Here is a 23,184-nt window from a genome sequence, read left to right as displayed (position 1 = left end):
GCCCTTTTCGTGTAGTTGTAAGTTATTGTTGTGTTAACGCTTCCACCCGATGCCGGATTTCTTGAAAATTAATAGGTTACTATGGTAACCAGACCTTACACTACACTTACACTCGATCTCCTGTACGGCGCCACATACAATTGCGGCATGTATATTTATCCATCAACCCCCATATTGCAAAGTATCTATTAAAGTTATTTACCCCTAAACCGCCCCCCCAAAACGCAAAGTACCTATTTAAACTATTAACCCCTAATCCGCCATCCCCCTCACATCACTACTAACAATAAAAGTTATTAACCTCTAAACCGCCATTCCCCCACATCACAATCTACCTATTTAAATTATTAACCCCTAATCCGCCATCCCCCCACAACGCAATCTACCTATTTAAACTATTAACACTTAATCCGCCATCCCCCCACAACGCAAATAACTAATCTAATCACTAAGCCCCCTAACCTAACACCCCCTAACTTAACCCCCATTACATAAAGTAAAAAAATACTAAGTTACAATAAAATAAAAAATCCTACTTTAAAAAAACTAAGATAAAATTAAAATAAATAAATCTAAAATTACAAAAAAATAAAAGTCTAAAATCAAAGGAAAAAATAAACCAAATTATCAAAAATAAAAAAATTAAACCTAATCTAATACCCCTATAAAAATAAAAAGCCCCCCCCCAAAAAAAATCAACACCTAATCTAAGACTAAACTACCAATAGTCCTTTAAACTGCCTTTTGTAGGGCATTGCCCTAAAGCGATAAGCTCTTTTACCTTAAAATATAAATTAACCCCTAACAGTAAACCCCCCAACCCACCAAACCCCCCAAAATAAAAAAAATTAAGACTAAAAAAACCTAAGATACCCATTGCCCCTAAAGGGGCATTTGTATGGGCATTGCCCTAAAAAGGGCAATCAGCTCTTTTGCGCTCATTACAATAAAAAAATCCCTAATCTAAAAGAAAAACCCACCCCAAAAAATAAAAAAGTCTAACCCCTTAATAGGTACTCACAGTTCCTGAAGTCCGGCGGAGAAGGTCTTCATCCAGGCGCTGAAGGTTTTCTTCCAGGTGGCAACATCTTCATCCAGCACGGGGACCTCTCCTATCTTCATCCAGGGCAAAGGCAGCGGAGAAAATCCAGCATGGAGGATCCTCTTCATGCGGTTACCGCCGCACACTGAAGATTGAATGCAAGGTACCCATTTTATTTGGGGTACCTTGCATTCCAATTTGCTGAAATATTCAAATCAGCCAATAGGATGAGAGCTACTGAAATCCTATTGGCTGATTTGAACTGGATTTCTCCTCGGCCGGCATTCTTGCTCCACGGCCTCCTACGCTCTGAGCCCCCTTCGCCCTGGATGAAGATAGGAGTGATTCCCGTGCTGGATAAAGATGTTGCCGCCTGGAAGAAGACCTTCAGCGCCTGGAAGAAGACCTTCTCCGCCGGACTTCAGGAACTGTGAGTACCTATTTCAGGGGTTAGAAAAACCAAACCCAAAAAATAAAAAAATCTTTTAGATTAGGGATTTTTTATTGTAATGGGGCAAAAGAGCTGATTGCCCATTTCAGGACAATGCCCATACAAATGCCCCTTATGGGCAATGTGTAGCTTAGGTTTTTTTAGTCTTAGGCTTTTTTATTTTGGGGGGTTTGGGGGGTTTACTGTTAGGGGTTAATTTGTATTTTTAGGTAAAAGAGCTGATCGCTTTAGGGCAAAGCCCTACAAAAGGCCCTTTTAAGGGCTATTGGTAGTTTAGTCTTAGATTAGGGGGTGTTTTTATTTTGGGGGGGCTTTTTATTTTTATAGATGTATTAGATTAGGTTTAAAAAAAAATTTTTTTGATAATTTGGTTTATTTTTTTCTGTAATTTTAGACTTTTTTATTTTTTGTAATTTTAGATTTATTTATTTTAATTTAATTTTAGACTTTATTTTTAAAGTAATGTTAGGATTTTTTTATTTTAATAGTAACTTAGTATTTTTTTATTTTATGTAATGGGGGTTAATTTAGGGGGTATTAGGTTAGGGGGCTTAGTGATTAGATTAGTTATTTGCGTTGTGGGGGCATGGCGGATTAGGATGAGGGGGAATGGGGGATTAGGGGTTAATAGTTTAAATAGGTAGATTGTGATGAGGGGGAATGGGGGATTAGGGGTTAATAGTTTAAATAGGTAGATAGCGATGTGGGGGAATGGCGGATTAGGAGTTAATCATTTAAATAGGTGCTTTGCAATGTGGGGAATGGCGGATTAGGGGTTAATAGTTTAAATAGGTAATTTGCAATGTTGGGGAACAGCGGTTTAGAGGTTAACTTTTATTGTTAGTTGAGATGTGGGGGGGATGGCGGATATAGGGTTTTTGACGTGTTGGGTTTATTTTTGGGAGGCGGGTTCGATTTCAATGGGAAAAAGGTCTCAAAAAGCTTGTGTTTCCTATTTTACACCTAGTTGAGCAGGGTGTACTTTTTGTTAATGTATCGGCAGCCTCCGACAGTGTATTAACGGTTTGCACGGTCATTGGAAACCTGGTATTATTTAAAGATTAGCGGCTTCTGATACTTTCTATGGGACACGAAAATGTTTTCGGCAGCCGGAGTCCGGTTGCCGAAATTGAGTTATAACGGGCCATTGGAAGCAGTTGGTGAACTATATTGCTTCTGACCTAATTACGGCTCAGTGGAAACAAGCCCTAAGTGATTAATATTCATTTAGCACTTTTACTGTAAAACGTGTTGATTTATTGCATACAGGGATACTAAACCTTTAGATAATGCAGCAGGACCTGCCATTCACTTAAATGCAGCTTCTAAACAATCTGATTGGCTGTACCTCTTGCAGAAATAGAAAAGAACAAAACTACCATGAGGTATAGGTGTGCGGTGCAGGCACGGGGGGGGGTCTTATAGGCACCATCATACTGAGACGTTCTGACTATGTCACTGCAATGGGTTTAGTGTCTATTTAAAATGTAGTTGTATTTCAATACACCATTAATAAAGATGATCAAATCAAAATAAATTTGGACATCAGTGTTCATCATTACTAACTACACATAACGTATACACAAAAATAAGTATAGCAAATAAATCATTTCTCTAGTATTTGAGTATTTTTTGGGACCCTTCATTTAAATAATTTTCCATTATAATTCTGTAAAGACATAGGCTGACTTCTTGTCCACAGAGGGTGCAAACAAATTGTGCGTATGCTACACTAGTCCAGCTGTTTGCACTGTAAGCCAACACGTTACACAGAAAGCCATGACTCACTTGACTCTCCTTGTGTGGTGCAGGCAAATGATTAAGCAGTTTGTATATAATGTACAAACTGCAGCCTTTGTCTGCCAGAGAAAGTAAGAAACATTTTCTATTACAATTTGTTACATATCTCACTGTCAACCATGGGTTAAATAAAGATATGCAATTGTCATAATGCCAACACTCACAGCACATCCGATCTGTGTCCCCAAGGGCCACAAACAGACTAGATTTGAGGTTTAGGTTTTGAGCAAATGTTGCAATTTCGACATAAAATTTGAAGAACAATTTTTTCTCCTTAATATTTGGTCTGCTATTTGAATATATCTAAAGAACATTCCCCTTCTTTATTACATTCATATATAGATTCCCTCTGCATTATGTTTATGTCTATGAGAATCAACATTGAAAATTTGCTTTATTAATATTCTAATGTCCCATTTGATAATTGTTACTTTTGATAAATGGACAAATTATCCTTTTCTTTGAAGAAATGAATGTTGAATATTTGGCAAACATGAAACGTAGATTTTGACATGAAATAGGACACAAATAGAGTCTGCCTATATTTCTTTCAGAAGTGAAAGCGTAAATAGTTCTTAGAATAGCGAATGCATGTGTCAGGCGTTCTCAATTACACTCTCTCCTGAATGGAGCTTGACGCCGGCCCATGTTTCTGGCCAGGCTTCAGACTCGCCAGAGACACAAGTTAGGGAGCAGCGGTCAAAAAGACCGCTGCTCCATAACCCTGTCCGCCTGCTCTGAGCAGACGGACAGGAATTGCCGGAATTCAACCCGATCGAGTACGATTGGGTTGATTGACACCTCCCTGGCCGCGAGTCTGCAGGGGGCGGCGTTGCACCAGCAGCTCTTGTGAGCTGCTGGTGCAATGCTGAATATGGAGAGCGTATTGCTCTCCACATTCAGCGATGTCTTGCGGACATGATCCGCACTGTCGGATCAGGTCCGCAAGACACTTGATAAATAGGCCCCATTGCCTTACCACCTCTACCGGAAATCTATTCCATAAATCAACTGCCCCTTCTGTAAAGAACTGCTTCTACAACGTATTCCTTAACCTACTGCCCTCCAAAGTGAAGTCGTGACAACCTGTCTTGTCTTTATGTCTTTCATATTCAGCTTTATTATATGCATAAAGGTTTCTATCATATCACCGCTCTCACATCTCCCCTCTAAGCTATCCATATTAATGGGACAGTAAATTCAAAGTTAAACTTTCTTAATTCAGAGAGAGAATGGCATTTCAAATAACTTTCCAATTTACTTCTATTATCAAATGTGTTTTGTTCTCTTTATATCCTTTATTGAAGAGCATACCTAGGTAGACTAAGGAGCAACAATGCAGTGCAGGGTGCTAGTTGATGATTGGTGGCTACAAACAGTTCTTGCCATTGGCTCATGTGTTCAGCTACTTCACAAATTTAGTATTTGCTTGTGCAGTCGTGTTTACTTTCAACTTGTAATACGCGCTCACAATGTTTTAATATTGTGCGCATGGTAATGTTAGTGCACCACTTGTAATATAACCCTATGTAGGTTCGGGATGTGAAGGAAAGACACCTGCATTGTAAAATAATTGTTTAAAATGATAGATAATCCCTTCATTACCCATTCCCCAGTTTTGCATAACTAACACAGTTATATTAATATACTTTTTACCTCTGTGATTACCTTGTATCTAAGCCTCTGCAGACTGCCCCTTATCTCAGTTATTTTGACAGACTTGCATTTTAGCCATACAGTGCTGACTCATAAATAAGTCCAGGGGAGTGAGCAAAATGTTATCTATATGGCACACATGAACTAGCATTGTCTAGCTGTGAAAAACTGTCAAAATGCACCAAGACAAGAGGCGGCCTTCAAGGGCTTAGAAATTAGCATATGAGCCTATCTAGGTTTAGTTTTCAGCAAATAATACCAAGAGAACAAAGCAAATTTGATTATAAAAGTAAATTGGAGAGTTGTTTAAAACTGAATGCTCTATCTGAATCATGAAAGTTTAATTTTGACTAGACTGTCCCTTTAAGTGTACTGTTGTGGTGTGCAGACGTGATAGCAAGCGCCCAGTTTTCTTCAGTAAAAGGAAAGTACTAACCTGTTGTATAGAGTGCCTTAGCTGCAGAGTCTTCAAGTAACTGGCTCCGGTATTGTTAAACTTTGCAGATACATAAATCTCTCTCTCATCCAGTACAAGGGAAACATTTCCTCCAGCTTCATTAGCTGAGTAACTTACCTGAAAGTGTAAAGATTTTTATTTTTTAATTTCTCTTTATTTGTAAACAGAAAACTTAACAAGACACAAGAAAGACTGGTCAGTTAATATGACGATCATTTACAATATTTATGTAGTTTTACATCAATTCATCTCAAATCACTTAAAGGGACACTAAACCCAATGTTTTTCTTTAATGATTCAGATAGAGCATGCAACTTTCTAATTTACTCCTATTATCAATTGTACTTTGTTCTTTTGCTATCTTTATTTAAAAAGCAGGAATGTAAAGCTTAAGAGCTGGCCCATTTTTTGTTAAGAACCTGGGTTATGCTTGCTTATTGGTTTGCTAAATGTAGCCACCAATAAGCAAGCACTATCCATGGTGCTGAACCTAAAATGGGCCTGCTCCTAAGCTTTAAATTTCTGATTTTTAAATAAAGATAGCAAGAGAACAAAGAAAAGTTGATAGTAGGAGTAAATTAGAAAGTTGCTTAATATTGTCCCTTTAATGCATCAACACAAATAATAAATAATTTATTATGTAATGGAGTTTTATTTTCTGAACTGTAACCACATTCAAATAATAGTCCCCTGAATTGAACAGGAAAGGCACTAAAAACAAGAGCTACATTTATTAAAACAACATCATTAAAAAAAAAATCACAATTCCCAACATTAAAGGGAAATGAAACCCAAAGCTTTTTTGTGATTCAGATTGAACATGCAATTTTACAATTTTAAACAACTTTCTAAATTATTTCTACACGTCTGGAGCACTATATGACAGCTGTTTTGCAAGAGTGTTATCCATTAGCAAGAGCACTAGATAACAGCACTATTACCTGTCATGTAGTGCTACAGATGCTACCTAGGTATCTCTATAACACACAATATTATACATTAGCAAGAGCACTAGATAACAGCACTATTACCTGTCATGTAGTGCTACAGATACTACCTAGGTATCTCTATAACACACAATATTATACATTAGCAAGAGCACTAGATAACAGCACTATTACCTGTCATGTAGTGCTACAGATGCTACCTAGGTATCTCTATAACACACAATATTATACATTAGCAAGAGCACTAGATAACAGCACTATTACCTGTCATGTAGTGCTACAGATACTACCTAGGTATCTCTATAACACACAATATTATACATTAGCAAGAGCACTAGATAACAGCACTATTACCTGTCATGTAGTGCTACAAATGCTACCTAGGTATCTCTATAACACACAGTATTATACATTAGCAAGAGCACTAGATAACAGCACTATTACCTGTCATGTAGTGCTACAGATACTACCTAGGTATCTCTATAACACAATATTATACATTAGCAAGAACACTAGATAACAGCACTATTACCTGTCGTGTAGTGCTACAGATACTACCTAGGTATCTCTATAACACACAATATTATACATTAGCAAGAGCACTAGATAACAGCACTATTACCTGTCATGTAGTGCTACAGATACTACCTAGGTATCTCTATAACACACAATATTATACATTAGCAAGAGCACTAGATAACAGCACTATTACCTGTCATGTAGTGTTACAGATACTACCTAGGTATCTCTATAACACACAATATTATACATTAGCAAGAGCACTAGATAACAGCACTATTACCTGTCATGTAGTGCTACAGATACTACCTAGGTATCTCTATAACACACAATATTATACATTAGCAAGAGCACTAGATAACAGCACTATTACCTGTCATGTAGTGCTACAGATACTACCTAGGTATCTCTATAACACACAATATTATACATTAGCAAGAGCACTAGATAACAGCACTATTACCTGTCATGTAGTGCTACTGATACTACCTAGGTATCTCTATAACACACAATATTATACATTAGCAAGAGCACTAGATAACAGCACTATTACCTGTCATGTAGTGCTACAGATACTACCTAGGTATGTCTATAACACACAATATTATACATTAGCAAGAGCACTAGATAACATCACTATTACCTGTCATGCAGTGCTACAGATACTACCTAGGTATCTCTATAACACACAATATTATACATTAGCAAGAGCACTAGATAACAGCACTATTACCTGTCATGTAGTGCTACAGATACTACCTAGGTATCTCTATAACACAATATTATACATTAGCAAGAGCACTAGATAACAGCGCTATTACCTGTCATGTAGTGCTACAGATGCTATCTAGGTATCTCTATAATACACAATATTATACATTAGCAAGATCACTAGATAACAGCAATATTACCTATCATGTAGTGCTACAGATACTACCTAGGTATCTCTATAACACAATATTATACATTAGCAAGAGCACTAGATAACAGCACTATTACCTGTCATGTAGTGATACAGATACTACCTAGGTATCTCTATAACACACAATATTATACATTAGCAAGAGCACTAGATAACAGCACTATTACCTGTCATGTAGTGCTACAGATACTACCTAGGTATCTCTATAACACACAATATTATACATTAGCAAGATCACTAGATAACAGCACTATTACCTGTCATGTAGTGCTACAGATACTACCTAGGTATCTCTATAACACACAATATTATACATTAGCGAGAGCACTAGATAACAGCACTATTACCTGTCATGTAGTGCTACAGATGCTACCTAGGTATCTCTATAACACACAATATTATACATTAGCAAGAGCATTAAATGGCAGCACTATTTCCTGCCCTGTAGTGCTACAGATGCTACCTAAGTATCTCGTCAACACAGAATGTCACAGGAACAAAGCAAATTTGATAATAGAAGTAAATTTGAAATGGTGTGCTCAGTATGAATCACAAAAGAAAAATGTTTGGTTTCATATCCCTTTAAGGTTAAAAAGTAGAGAAGTTATTTATTTTGTTTCACTGCTAATAATCTGAGCTTCCTGTCTGATTTACAATAAATCGGGTTCATTACTGTAACCATCTTAGAAGTAATATCTTAATTCCTTTCACTTCCAGAATGTACAGATGTTATGAAAATCTATGTTTATTAAAGTGCCAAAAAAAATGCAGAAACAAAATGCCCTGACGTGTTAGTACATTTTTCTTGCAGATAACTATGTGGTCAATAACAATTCTTTAGAATAATGCATTTAAGGGTCTCCTGTAGAAAATCACCATTAAAGTCTGTGGGGATTTTTGTGTATTTGATTGCGATTAATCCCAATGTGTTTTTGTGAGTACATAACTGAAATAGGAAATGATAATATTTATAACAATGTCCCCAAGTCAGACACAGATAAACTTGACAACACTAACAAGATTCTAATTCCATCTCTCACAAAGGCAATATTAACAATAATAACGATAATGGCTGCGATCCCCTACACCAGAATCAATACACAGAAAAAACTGTCTCCTATTCTACTCACAATTATCAATGACAGTGAGTGATCTCTTTTATAGGGCTAAATTACAAGTGGAGCAGAAGAATATTAGCACTTTTGTGTGCTAACATCACTCAAGTTAAATCAATAACACATTTTTTTTTTGCACTTATATTACAAGCTTAAAGTCATATATCCAGGGGTCAAGTCCAGTGGGAACGCATGGGAATGGAGTTCCTGCACTATTTTTGCATGGGGAACTAAGTCTGGTTAGAGGGATAGTGAGATCCTCTAGTAATGGGCAGTAACACTTCCTACAATACACTAAATGCAAACCTGTCAGCGGTCCTACTGTGTGATCACCCTGAACTGTGTGTAACACATGGTGCTTACATTTCTGTGTGGCTTGCTCTGGGGTTATTTATCTCCCCTTTAAGTGGGTGAGACTCTGTGACAGAGGAGGAGTCTCAGGCCCAAAGGCAGCTATTCAACCCTTGATTGGTTTTATATATTATATACGTATAAATACAGTGGTTTGTGTGTGTGTGTATAAAACAATATTATTGTGAGGAGGGTGGAAGTCTTGGTGAGTTCACACACTTTTTTGTAAGACTTGAACCCTGCATATATTAGTGCTCAAGTGAAAGTCTAGGGCGTGCTAACATCTGCATATCAGTTAGCGCAAATACGCTAAATCCCTCACATAATAGACTTCTATAAGGGACTTCTTTAGGGGTGTAGGCTATCGCTCAAGCTCTAAGCCGAAGGGGCAGTAAGTCAACGGTGGTTTTAACCAAAGATGCGCTGAGCTGAAGGTCAAATAACTGAGTTCACTTACTTTTAAACTATGATTTTGCACTGAAATATAAGTTAAAAACTACATGCATATATACACATGCATAATATACACGCACACACACACACATATATATATATAGTATATAGTATATATATATATATATATGTATACACATACACATATATACATACACACACATACATATACATGCATAATATATACCCACATACGTGTATATATATATATATATATATATATATATATACACACATACACACACATACATATATTTTCCGGGAACTAGAGTGTTGCTTCCCATTGTGGGTTGGAGGCTTGGAGGATTTAGGTCCTTTATACCGCCGTTCTTACGGTTTTGCCTTTCATGGTCTCTTTGGAAGTGTCCTTTTAGGACTTGTTCCTTTTAGAGGCTCTCTTACTTTGGGTCGAGACTGTCTGGACTTTGTCCAGTTTTTCTGGCGGTTTTGGCCGCTTAATTAGGAAGTGAAGGCCGTGAGGCTCTGTCTTCCTTCGGGAGTTAGTCGTCTCCATATCAGGGGCGATAGGAGGTGTTGTCTCTTTTCCAAGCTTTTTGCTTAGGGGATGTTTTTCTGCCTCCGTTTGGGATGCTTTGCATTCTTCTCCCTTGGGTGTGGTCCTCTGAAACTTAACGTGAAAGGATTATGGAGACTAGCCTTTCTTTTCTACTCTCTTTCGGGTGACTCTGTTCTGGTTCTCATTTCCCTTTGTGCTGCCATTGGGGCCTTTGGGCTCTAGAGAAATTGCGTGACTTTGTCGCGGCCTAGCACCTTGTTGGGGGGGTGTTGACCTCCGGCCAAGGGTGTTCTCTTCCCTTTGGGCTGGGAATTACGAGTGAGTCCTGTACTCGTTCCCTGGGTTCCCTGGTTATCATCCCCTGTGAGGTCTGATTGCTTCATGACGGGGTATCTTGTGTTCCCTGGGGGTGTCGTTCATTCTAGGAAGATTCTGGGTCACAGGTCCAGGGTTCTTGTCTTGGATCCTTCTTGGATGTCTGGAGACTTATGATCCTGCGGACTGGTTCGGGACAACCCAGTTTTTTCAGGGATAATATGTTGCAACATAGGGGCTAGCTCATTGGGCTTGCAAGCAGGAAGGCCAGAGTTCACATCCACCTTTGGGTCCGGGTTATAAACTTTAAGGCCTGACTTGTCCTTCGGACGGAGTGTGCTCCTCTTCATGGGGAGTTTTTTCTCTGTTGGGTCAACAGTGGTGTCTGGACGATTTTTTCATTCGGTCTGTGTTTTGATCATACTTGTCTTGTGGACATGTATTCTGTTCTTATCTGTGCCCTTCCCTTTTGAGGGGATAGTTTGTCTTCCTTATGAGCTGGGGTTTCCTCTCTCTGGAGGGTCATTGTCCTGCCCTGCGTGTAGGAGGTTGGATCAGGTGGCTTATTTTGGTAAGGAGCAGCATCTGCTGCTCTGTGGGCTCTGTTCCACCTGTTGGAAATTGATCTCTCTACGTAGAGACTGTCTAAGAAAGTTGTGACAGGTCTTCTAACGGATCTATTGCACTTTTCTCTGTTCCAGGTTCTAGGGGGTTTTCCTTGGGAGTGCCTTATTTGGGAGGAGCGGATTGGGTTGGCACCCTAGCTCTGTTGGTGTGGGTGAGTCCCCCCTTTTTACTTTCCATTCCCTGGGGGCTTGTGGTTGGGGTCTTTCTGTCCCCCCTGTCTAGCAGACATGTCTGTCGCTTGGGCTGGTCCGGTGTTGGTGAAGGATCTGAGATCTGGTGCTCTGCTATTTCGTCCTCGGAGCATCAAGGTACGGTAAGCTTCTTTGAGGTTTCTCCTTTCTCCACGTTCAAGATTTGTGAGAAGGACTGGCAACTCTTAGATAGCCTGCAACGTTATCCGCTGGTTAGTGGATACTTAGCAATCTGAAGGATCCTATCTTCAGCTGCTTTCTACTTGCCCTGCAAGTATTTAAGTTTCAGAGTCAATTTTAGATGACTGCAGCGTGCAGTGTTTTTGCTTCAGGTGTTGTTCGTCAGACCTATCTGAGCTTGCTGCACCAGGTTTAGTTTCTGAATATTTCGGTATTCTGAGCTACCTTTTTGTGACTTGGGGACCTTCGTCTTCAGTTGCTTCTAGAGTGCGGTTGCACTGTGTTAGGGGAAGATCCTCTCTCTGTTTCAGACTCCCGGCCTTATACCGTGGTTTCTGTATCTCTGGGGTCTGGGCATTGCCTCCCCTTGTTTCTATGAGACTGGTTGGGTCTCTGTTTGCTTGACCCGGTTTCTCAGGTTTTTGCTCTGTGTTTGTGCCCTTTTTAGGTTTTTTTTTCTGGAGTTCCTTATGCTCAGCTAGCTCAGCATACTAATGTACTGTGGCTACTCTGCACTGTAGCAAACCGAGGGTTGCAAGTTCGATCCCCGGCAAGGTCTACTCAGCCTTTCTCTTTTCGAGGTTGATAAAATGAGCAGCACATTGAGTCCCTTAAGGGGGATTAGCCGCACTTTACAAGTACAATCATGGCTTTTCTTCTTTGCAGAAGAATACGGTAGTTGGTTCCCTTTCTTTAGTAAGGGGTGTGTTGTTTGGAGACCGACTGCTTGGAGACGGTGTCTCTTGGAGGCTGTTGACTCAGTCGAGTCTAGTTCCTGCAGTCTCTAGCAAGGCTTGTGGACTATCTGTGGGTCAGTGTCCTTGGGCCTTTTCCTTTTTTTCAAGGTTGTTCTCGGCTTCGGACGAAGCAGGATTTTGTTGGGTAGGGGTTTTCAGGCCTGGTGCCCTCAGAATGGGACGCCTCTTGTACCCTCCCATTTTTGCATTCAGTGTCCTCTATAGCTTCGGTATTGGTTTCCCAAAAGTAACACACACACACATATATATATGCTCTGATTTTCAGACTCCTAACCAAGCCCCAAAGTTTTATCAGAATACCGTCAGATACCTTCTCCAGCTTGCTCCTGTTTGTGTAAAGGGTCTTTTCATATGCAAAAGAAGGGGGGGGGGAGGGTCTTATTTCCCACTTGCAGTGGGCTTTCCAGCTACCTTTTCAACAGAGCTAAACTGAGAGCTTCTAAGTAAGTTTTTGAACCATTTTATACTGGATTTTTATTCTTTATAGTAGTGTCTATTACATGCAGTTATATGAAAATGAGTGTATACTGTCCCTTTAAAGTGACATGAAACCCAATTTTTTACTTTCATGATTCAGAAAGAGCATACAAATTTAAACAACTTTCCAATTGACTTCTATTATCTAATTTGCTTTATTCTTTTGTTATCCTTTGTTGAAAAACATATCTAAATTGGTTCAGAAGCTGCTAATTGGTGGCTGCACATAGATGCATCGTGTGATTGACTCACCCATGTGCATTGCTATTTCTTCAACAAAGGATACCAAAAGAATAAAGCAACATAGATAATATAAGTAAATTGAAATGTTGTTTAAAATTGTATTATCTATAAGAGGCATGAAAGAAAGTTTTTGGGTTTCATTTACCTTTAACATTTCATGTGACTGATGATGATAATGTATTCAGTATCTTTTTTATTTGGCACCATTTTTTCATCACCCTATAAGGCCTTCACCGTTGTTGGCATAGGTAGCGCCATCTTGTTTTTCTGGTCTGAGCATGTGTAGAAGTATAATCCTCAAAACAAAAATGTGGAAAACAGCACCAAGAGATATGTGGCTTATGGGGCATGGAACCCAGGATCTGCCTTATCCTGCAAGCACTCCAGACAATGAAATAATTTGTTCCAGCCACCAGTAGTTAAAGACCTTTATTCCTTCATTAGCTAGGGTCTTAGACAAACATACAACGTTTCAGGCCTGCTATAGGCCCTTAGTCATGTACATGTACTGGTGGCTGGAACAAATTATTTCATTGTCATGTGTAGAAGTATGGCAGATATTGTTACATTTTATCAGATGTATGTTATAATTCAATCTGTGGGTTTTGAGTATTTATCGAATGGCTTTGGCCGTTGAATTTGATGTTTCCATTTTGTTGACAATATTTAGTTGATAAATTGGGGTCAGCTAATCTGTCATCGTCAAGTCAATTTTCTCGACATTCGCTCTGCAACAATATTTTTCATATACGGAAATGGTGTTATAATTTGGGTTGCTCCAATGCCAAAAAAAGTCATATCGGTGCCAAAATACAGCTGATAAACACAATCAACAATACTAAATATGTTGAGATCCCATTAAAAAGAATAAAAACAAATTTTTCATTTTATAACACATCACAGTAGCTACTGCCGAAAAGGATAAAGGTTGTCTGCAGAGAGACACTACATATAACTTATTATAATATTTAGCGGTGCACAATGGTCTGATCTGCTTCAAAATCCTCGTTACTCATTTTAAACAGGAACTTTTTTAATGAAGGGGTTGAACTTTAAGCATCATTACGGCACACAATTTGATTCCCTTCTTAATTAAAAGGACACCTGAATTGATTAGTCTGACCCTACTTGCTATTATGGTGCATCCTCTAGCAGTAAGATGTACTTTAGCTACTCAGCGTTTAGATAAAGCAGATGTGATACATTATCAAGAAAATAGAGATAATTCTCAGACAAGGTGAGATAAAACACTTCTGACAAAAGTTTTGTATATCAGCTCTTAAAGGGACAGTCTACACCAAAAAAAATCTTATTTAAAAAGATAGATAATCCCTTTATTACCCATTCCCCGTTTTTGCATAACCAACACAGTTATATTAATATACTTTTTACCTCTGTGATTACCTTGTATCTAAGCCTTTGCAGACAGCCTCCTTATCTAAGTGCCTTTGACAGACATGCAGTGTAGTCAATCAGTGAAGACTCCTAAATAACTTCATGGGAGTGAGCACAATGTTATCTATATGACACATGTGAACTAGCACAGTCTAACTGTGAAAAACTTTAAAAATGCTCTGAGCTAGGAGGCGGTTTTCAACTGTTTAGAAATCAGTTTGAGCCTAGCTAGGTTTAGCTTTTCAAAAATACCACCAAGGGAACAAAGCAAATTTGATGATAAAAGTAAATTGGAAAGTTGTTTAAAATTGCATGCCCTATCTGAATCATGAAAGTTTAGTTTTGACTTTACTGTCCCTTTAAAGGATGATGGGACGTCAAGGAAGGTAGTGACCCAGATGTGCTCAAGCAGAACCTTATTCCTTCCAAACCTGATGAGGATTCTTAAAGGTAATGTAACAATTGCATGCTCTGATTGCAAGTGATCCTCTTTGGGGCATGTGGTGAAAATCCCCCACAATTTTAGGGTTAAATTACAACAAAAATTAAATAATATGAGTATACTACAATTTTGTTTTAATGTGTGTAACTACAAGTCACTGGTAGGTATCATCTGACATACACTGGTAGATCCCATCTGTCAGTCACTGGTAGGTCCCATCTGTCAGTCACTAGTAGGTACCATCTGTCAGTCACTAGTAGGTACCATTTGTCAGTCACTGGTAGGTCCCATCTGTAAGTCACTGGTAGGTCCCATCTGTCAGTCACTGGTAGGTCCTATTTGTCAGTCACTGGTAGGTCCCATGAGTCAGTCACTTGTAGGTCCCATGTCTCAGTCACTGGTAGGTCCCATTTGTCAGTCACTGGTAGGTCCCATGAGTCAGTCACTTGTAGGTCCCATGTCTCAGTCACTGGTAGGTCCCATGTCTCAGTCACTGGTAGGTCCCATATCTCAGTCACTGGTAGGTCCCATTTGTCAGTCACTGGTAGGTCTCATGTCTCAGTCACTGGTAGGTCCCATTTGTCAGTCACTATTAGGTCCCATGCCTCAGTCACTGGTAGGTCCCATGCCTCAGTCACTGGTAGGTCCCATTTGTCAGTCACTGGTAGGTCCCATTTGTCAGTCACTGGTAGGTCCCATGCCTCAGTCACTGGTAGGTCCTATGTCTCAGTCATTGGTAGGTCCCATGCCTCAGTCACTGGTAGGTCAAATCTGTCATTCACTAGTACATTTCTGAAATATTACAGAAGCAAAGTATAGAGAAACATTACAAAATTATAAGATTTTTCTGTTTCCAGTCTTTAGTTTTTAGTTATATTTATTCTTTTTTTATTTATATATATATATATATATATATATTATATACTATAATATATACTGTATTTATATATACACATATATATATGTATATATATTTTTTTTATTTATTTATTTATTTAATATTAATTGAACACACTCTGTCAAAAGTTTAATAAAATTATCTAAAAAATAATTCATACAATCCCTAAATGTGCCCAACCGGCAGCTGATTTAATTCCCATGATTTGGATTTGTCCAAAAGTTAGACAGTTATGATTAAAAGCAGACTATTGGATTAACAATACTCTGAAGATTAATGGTGCGTCTGTCTCTTTAGTGAATGTAATCTTTCTCACAGAGAGAACTCAAATACCTGAACATAAAAAAATGTATGAATTTAATAATACTAGATGTAAGAAGTTTAATATTTAAAAAATGGAAGGAGACAGCCATACCTAGTATCATGGAAATTAAAAACTATTTAAAAAACAATGTATTATTGAACAAATGGACACAGACATGACTGTGACGTAATTCTATTCTTCAAAAAATGGTCTACATTCATTAAGATATTCTCTCCTAGAGAAATAGACTATTTACTGTATCCCTTTAGGAACTCTGAAATAGTCTTATTAGGAATCTGGTGAATAAACTGAACTTTTAATTTACCCAGTTAACCCCCCCCCCTTTCTTTTTTTCCCTCCTGGGGGATTATTATGTTGTTTTATTTGTGTTTAGTTAAGGTTAGATTAAAGGGATAAACATACAAACTCATGCACACTGTGTTACAAACCACGGAAAAATATGGTACAATGCCTTTAGCTATTTTATAATCAGTATTTGAATATAACACTGTCACTCTCTAACAGTGTAAATATAGCCGGTATATTGTCAGGACTAGAAACCACTGCACAGGATACTCCACTTCGGTTTTTCTCAGGTATTTAAGCAAATGCATCAAGTGAAAGCAAAACACAAGGTTTGTGCTCCCTGACGAAGTGCCGTTTAGCGGCAGGAAACGCGTCGGATGTGGCTGTGAGGTGTGTGTGGAGTGGTGTTCACCTGTTTGTTTATTCAAATAAATCTACTGCAATGATTTAATGCTCTGTCTCTCACAAGACTTTTATTTCTACATATGGTGAAAATAGATTAAAGGGACACTGAACCCATTTTTTTTCTTTTTTTGATTCAGATAGAGCACGGCATTTTAAGCAACTTTCTAATTTACTCCTATTATCAAATTTTCTTCATTCTCTTGGTATCTTTATTTGAAATGCAAGAATGTAAGTTTAGATGCCGGCCCATTTTTGGTGAACAACCTGGGTTGTTCTTGCTGATTGGTGGATAAATTCATGCACCAATAAAAAAGTGCTGTCCAGAGGTCTGAACCCCCCAAAAAAAGCTTAGATGCCTTATTTTTCAAATAAAGATATCAAGAGAACGAAGAAAAATTGGTAATAGCAGTAAATTAGAAAGTTGCTTAAAATTGCATGCTCTATCTGAATCACGAAAGAAAAAAAATTGGGTTCAGTGTCCCTATAAGGGAAATCCCAACAAAAGGCTCCTTGGGGACAGTGGTTTTTGTTGTCATGAGCATCAAAGTTTTTAACCCATTAAAATAATGATTGGCTGAAACATAGCACAATTCTGTTAAGTGTATGGTATTAATATGTGAATAATTGTCTACAGTCATTGATAACTTTTATTTCTGTTTATTTTTTTGTCATTGTATCACTGCGCCTTTTGTTGATTAATAAAAATTATATTAACAAAAATAATTGTCCTTACTTGTGTGACCAGGGCGCATGACGTTGGGATATAGAGTTGGAGAACCGAGATGTTGTGCAGTGCGTTTATTTTCAGTTCATCGCTAAATCGGAAAAAAAAACAGAATTACCTTGTTAAAGGGACAGTAAAGAAAAATTAGCTCTCATGATTCAGATAGAGCACACAATTGTAAACAACTTCCCAATTCCCTTCCATTATCTAAATGTGCATTTACTTTTTAATATGCACACTTTTTGAGACACCAGTACATACTGGGCATGTGCAAGAATTCACATTGTATATGTACTTTGTAATTGGCTGATGACTGTCACATGATGCCGAGGGAAGGAAAATTGAATTTTAGACTAAGTGCTTTTGTGTTGATTATGCTGTTCTACTGAAATTAATGGGCCATAAAGGGACAGTCAAGTCCAAAATAAACTTTCATGATTCAAATAGGGCATGTAATTTTAAACAACTTTCCAATTTACTTTATCACCAATTTTGTTTTGTTCTCATGGTGTTCTTAGTTGAAAGCTAAACCTAGGAGGTTCATATGTTAATTTCTTAGACCTTGAAGGCCGCCTCTAATCTAAATGCATTTTGACAGTTTTTCACCAATAGAGGGCGTTAGTTTGTGTGTTTCATATAGATAACATTGAGCTCATGCACGTGAATTTACCGAGGAGTGAGCACTGATTGGCTAAAATGCAAGTCTGTCAAGAGAACTGGAATAAGGGGGCAGTTTGTAGAGGTTTAGATACAACGTAATTACAGAGGTAAAACGTGTATTATAACTGTATTGGTTATGCAAAACTGGGAAATGGGTAATAAAGGGATTATCTATATTTTAAAACAGCAAAAATTCTGGTGTTGACTGTCCCTTTAAATGTTTTCATATCACTTAAACAATATACATTTTCATGAAACATGTTTAATCTGTTTTCCATCAATTATTAGGGTTTCTTTACCAGTAGGATACAGCAATGCACTGGCTTCTAAAGAGTAAAAAGGACAGTAAAGACCTTGTTATTACAAGTTTGCAATCTTACAATAAATTCACATACATGTTAAGTTTGAAAATGTTTTGCATATAATAAGACCTTGGAGCAAATCAGGACTCGGGCCCAGGTTACGAGGGGAGCCCTATTTAGCATTTTTACGCTCGCTAACTGCGCTAAAAGTAAACTTTATGTGCACGTCGGGTTGTGCTCGTATTACAAGTGGAAAGTAAAAAGTTATAGCTCTCGAGCTAACCTGAAAAAAAGCCAAACTTAAAATATTGCACGCGCGATAACCTATTACCCCTTAGAAGTCAATGGAGAGAAAAAACACCCCACTCACATGCTAACCCAAACACATATTCTCAAATGCACTAACCCGACATAAAACTATGAATAATTCACATTCCAATGATCTATATTTCTATATATAGGGATAGGTTGTTAATTGGATGATAATGACATCTCCCACAAATGTAATAAAACACAGTGACCAGTAAGCATAAAGACAAATTGTGATTAAGCCCCTTTACTGAGAAAAGACAAATAACTATATGCAAAAGAACCAAAGTTAATGCTGTTTTTATTTTATGTTTTGTGTTTTTTTAATTTGCATCTCAGTAAAATGCATAAAATTATAAGAAATGGTTATAAAAATATTCACTTCTCTGACTAAAATAATAGATTCAAAATAGTTTTACGTGTGGTTTGCGATCTTCCTGGTGTTAAGATTTCCGAGAAAATGATTCATGTTATTACAGGCCAGCTACAGCAGATAATATTTTAGATTGACAGCAGTAACAGGTGTTCAGACGTCTAGCAAAACAGTGAAAAAATAATAAGCCAAAGAAAATGTGCTTTTTCTCTATAGTTACAGTGACCTGTAGGAAATTGTACAGTGCGTCAATTAAAGGTGCATAAAAGTCAAAATTAAACTTTTATAATTCAGAGTATGACATTTTAGGATAAATTTAAATTTGCTTCTATTATAAAAATGACTTGTTCTCTTGCTGGGGTTAAGCACATACAATGAGATTATTTATTGGTGCTGTAAGACCCAATTTATTAATGTGCGGGCGGACGGACATCGATAAATGACGAATGCCTGTGCAATGCCGCCCCCTGCAGATTTGACACAGGGGGTGTCAATCAACCCAATCGTATCCGATCAGGCTGACTGCTGTCCACCGCCTCAGAGGTGGCAGACGAGTTAAGGAGCCTGAAGGCTTGCGCAGAAACAGGTGCATACGGCCCCGTACGGGGGTTGTTAAATCGGCCCCAAAGCGTTAACACTTTTTAAAAAATTTTTTTTAGCATCCTTTATCGATTTACATACATCTTCATTTCATTTTATGCTGCATAAAACATTTCTAGAAGTGTCACAAGTAGGGTTGCCACCCATCCCTTAAAATACAGAACACTTATAAGTTACACATGCTGCAGGGTGTGCAGGGAGGAATATGAATAGTGCTGTCCAGAAACACAATACATGTTCCTCCCTGCACACCCTGCAGCATGTGTAACTCATAAGTGTCCAGAAAAACATGGCTGAGGTGGCAACCCTAATCACAACCCTACTACGTTTTCATTTAATTTCTGCAACTTGACCATTAGTGTATCAAAACATGCTGCTTAGCAGCTCTAACAAAATGATATAAAAGATAGGTTTTGGGCAACTCTCATCTGTGATCAACTCAGCTGACTCAACCATAATATGTACTAAGCTAATTCATTTACATGTGAGACTTCTAATCTATTTTTCTTTATGGTTTTAAAAAAAAACATTGGTATAATTATGAGTTATGAATTGTTGCTTTATTATATAGTATTTCTGCATAAAATAAATTAAATATTCATATTTACAAGTACCTTTTATATGTAAAATATTAGAGCAACATCATTCTTAATTATTCATATGTTTGTATTGAATTATGCTGAGAGTATGTCATAAAGTTAAGTCCATTAAAGGCCACATGCAAGAAGCCTAAAGCCATTAATAAACTAATTGTAAACTGTTCACAAATTATTGTGCTACCACTGACTTTAATAGGAAACACAAACAGCCTTCTGCTGGTGTATTTTAGTGTCCTAATGGTTGTTCACCAGATGAAAATGAATATGGTGACCATTCATGGTCAAGTCTAGAGTATACAGAAAGGTGATCAGTCATATCATATGTATTTATAGGGTAAGCAGTCACGGTCAGGTCCAGAGTATAGGGAAGGGTGATCAGTCGTACCATGAGGGCGATTTATCAAACTGAGGCGGACAGGGGCGCACATACGTGCCCATGTCCGCCGCAGCTTGCCCCTGGCGGAATTCAACATTGCACATGAGCGCTATTTTGTGCTCGCATGCAAACCTGCCTCCTGCCTGTGCACAGCCAATCACGCGCGGGCAGGAGCTGTCAATCTCCCCGGTTGGACTAGACCACGGAGATTGAATTTTGCCAATTTAGAGGTGTAGAAAGATTAGGTAAGCAGTCTGATGACTGCTGCTTGTTAAAAACGGCATGCAGGTTCTCTTGTGAGAACCTTCAGCCATAGTGGTTCGAAAGGCTTGCAAAGCCTTTGATAAATCGACCCCCATATGCGTTTATAGGTAGACCATTCATGTTCAAGTCTAGAGTATAAAGAATGGGTGATCAGTCATGTCATTTGCAATTATATGGTGACCATTCATGGTCAGGTCCAGAGTATATGGAAGAATGATCCGCCATGCCAAATGTGTTTATAGGGTGACCAGTCATGGTCAGGTCCAAAGGATACAGAAGGGTGATCAGTCATGCCATATGCATTCATAGGGTGACCAGTCATGTTCAGGTCCAGAGGATACAGAAGGGTAATTAGTCATGCCATCTGCATTTATAGGTTGACCATTCATGGTCAAGTCTCAAGTATACAGAAGAGTGATCAGTCATGCCATATGTGTTGATACGGTGACCAGTCATGGTCAAGTCTAGAGTATACAGGAGTTTGATCAGTCATGCCATATGGGTTTTTAGGGTGACCAGTCAAAGTCAAGTCTAGAGTATACAGATGGGTGATCAGTCATGACATATAGGTTTATTGGGTAGCCAGTCATGGTCAAGTCTAGAGTATATGGAAGGGTGATCAGTCATGGTTGATCACAGGGTACCGAAGGGTGATTAATCATGCAATATGAATTTATAGGGTGATCATATTCATGATCAAGTCTCAAAAATACAGAAGGGTGATCAGTCATGCCATACGTGTTTATAGGGTTAACATTCATGGTCAAGTCTAGAGCATACAGAAGGGTGATCAGTCATGTCATAAGTGTTTATAGGGTGACCAGTCATAGTCAAGTCTAAAGTATACAGAAGGGTGATCACTCATGTTCTATGGGTTTATATGGTGACAAGTCATAGTCAAGTCTAGGGTATACAGAAGGGTGATCAGTCATGCCATATACGTTTATAAGGTGACCAGTCATGGTCAAGTCTAGCGTTTACAGAGAGGTGATCAGTCATTTAAAAATGTGCAGTACTCAACTAAAAAACATTTTTTTAGAATCTGAAATCTATGGTTATGTATCTAGAAGAAATATCTGACTCAACATTTATACAATGGTACTACACTAAAATATATAATGTATATTCCCTGTCAGATAACAAACCTGCTACCTAATGTGTTCTATGTATTTATTAAATACAACTTTTTTAAACTTAAAGGGATTTTAAAGTAATTGATACAGTGTGTATATATATATATATATATGTCTCAACAATTACATATAAAAGCCAGAATTTTCCTTAAAATATTCTATTAGTTTATTTGTGCTTAAAGGGACACTGAACCCAAATTTTTTCTTTCGTGATTCAGATTGAGCATGAAATTTTATGCAACTTTCTAATTTACTCCTATTATCAAATTTTCTTCATTCTCTTGGTATCTTTATTTGAAATGCAAGAATGTAAGTTTAGATGCCGGCCCATTTTTGGTGAACAACCTGGGTTGTCCTTGCTGATTGGTGAATAAATTCATCCACCAATAAAAAACTGCTGTTCAGAGTTCTGAACCAAATAAAAAGCTTAGATGCCTTATTTTTCAAATAAAGATAGCAAAAGAACAAAGAAAATTGATAATAGAAGTAAATTAGAAAGTTGCTTAAATTTTGCGTGCTCTATCTGAATCACAAAAGAAAAAAATTGGGTTCAGTGTCCCTTTAAATGGCCCAGTTTGTATAATAGTATGAGATTATAATATGATAGGCTTTTTTAAAAAAAAATCATATTATATTTCCAATTACATTATCATATGTCCTTATATTTTCTTTTATGAAACTGGGACAGGGAGGCAGAGTCAACATACACAGGCCATCTTTGGTGTCCTCAGGGGCGGGTTCAGTGTGATTTAGAGGTGTGGCTCGGGGCAAGCTGGGGCATAGCATGTTTTTTTTTCTCAGAACACTGCAGAAACCAGTACTAAAATAGAGTAGAGCAGGGGTAGAGTTATAGAACTTAAGATGACCAGGGATCCCTAGTATCTATTTACTCTTGATATATCTCTATAGCTATATGATCTATACCTATAGATCTGAAGAGTAAATAGATAATAGGGATTGCTGGTCTGCTTATGAGGGTACTGTGTAACATCTAACTTGAGCAGCCATATGTGTGTATTTGTATATATATATATATATATATATGCGGTTAACAGAAAGGAGAACTGCACCCC

At 37.9% G+C, this 23,184-nt stretch overlaps 1 protein-coding gene across 1 annotated transcript in view; it reads right to left on the bottom strand.

Moving 5' to 3' along the window:
- Nucleotides 1-23,184, bottom strand: part of LOC128641740 (uncharacterized) — a 383,379-nt gene that overhangs the window by 106,109 nt on the left and 254,086 nt on the right. Inside the window, exons 53-54 of the mRNA XM_053694265.1 lie at nt 17,505-17,586; nt 5,386-5,523 (exon numbers count right to left, since the gene is read on the bottom strand). Coding sequence (XP_053550240.1) covers nt 5,386-5,523; nt 17,505-17,586 — 220 coding nt within the window. The remainder of the gene's footprint in view (nt 1-5,385; nt 5,524-17,504; nt 17,587-23,184) is intronic.

The sequence above is a fragment of the Bombina bombina genome, chromosome 11 (assembly GCF_027579735.1).
Source record: "Bombina bombina isolate aBomBom1 chromosome 11, aBomBom1.pri, whole genome shotgun sequence".
Classification (NCBI taxonomy): Eukaryota; Metazoa; Chordata; class Amphibia; order Anura; family Bombinatoridae; genus Bombina; species Bombina bombina.
Note: the sequence above shows the minus strand (reverse complement) of the source record. Positions and strands in the feature narration are given on the sequence as shown.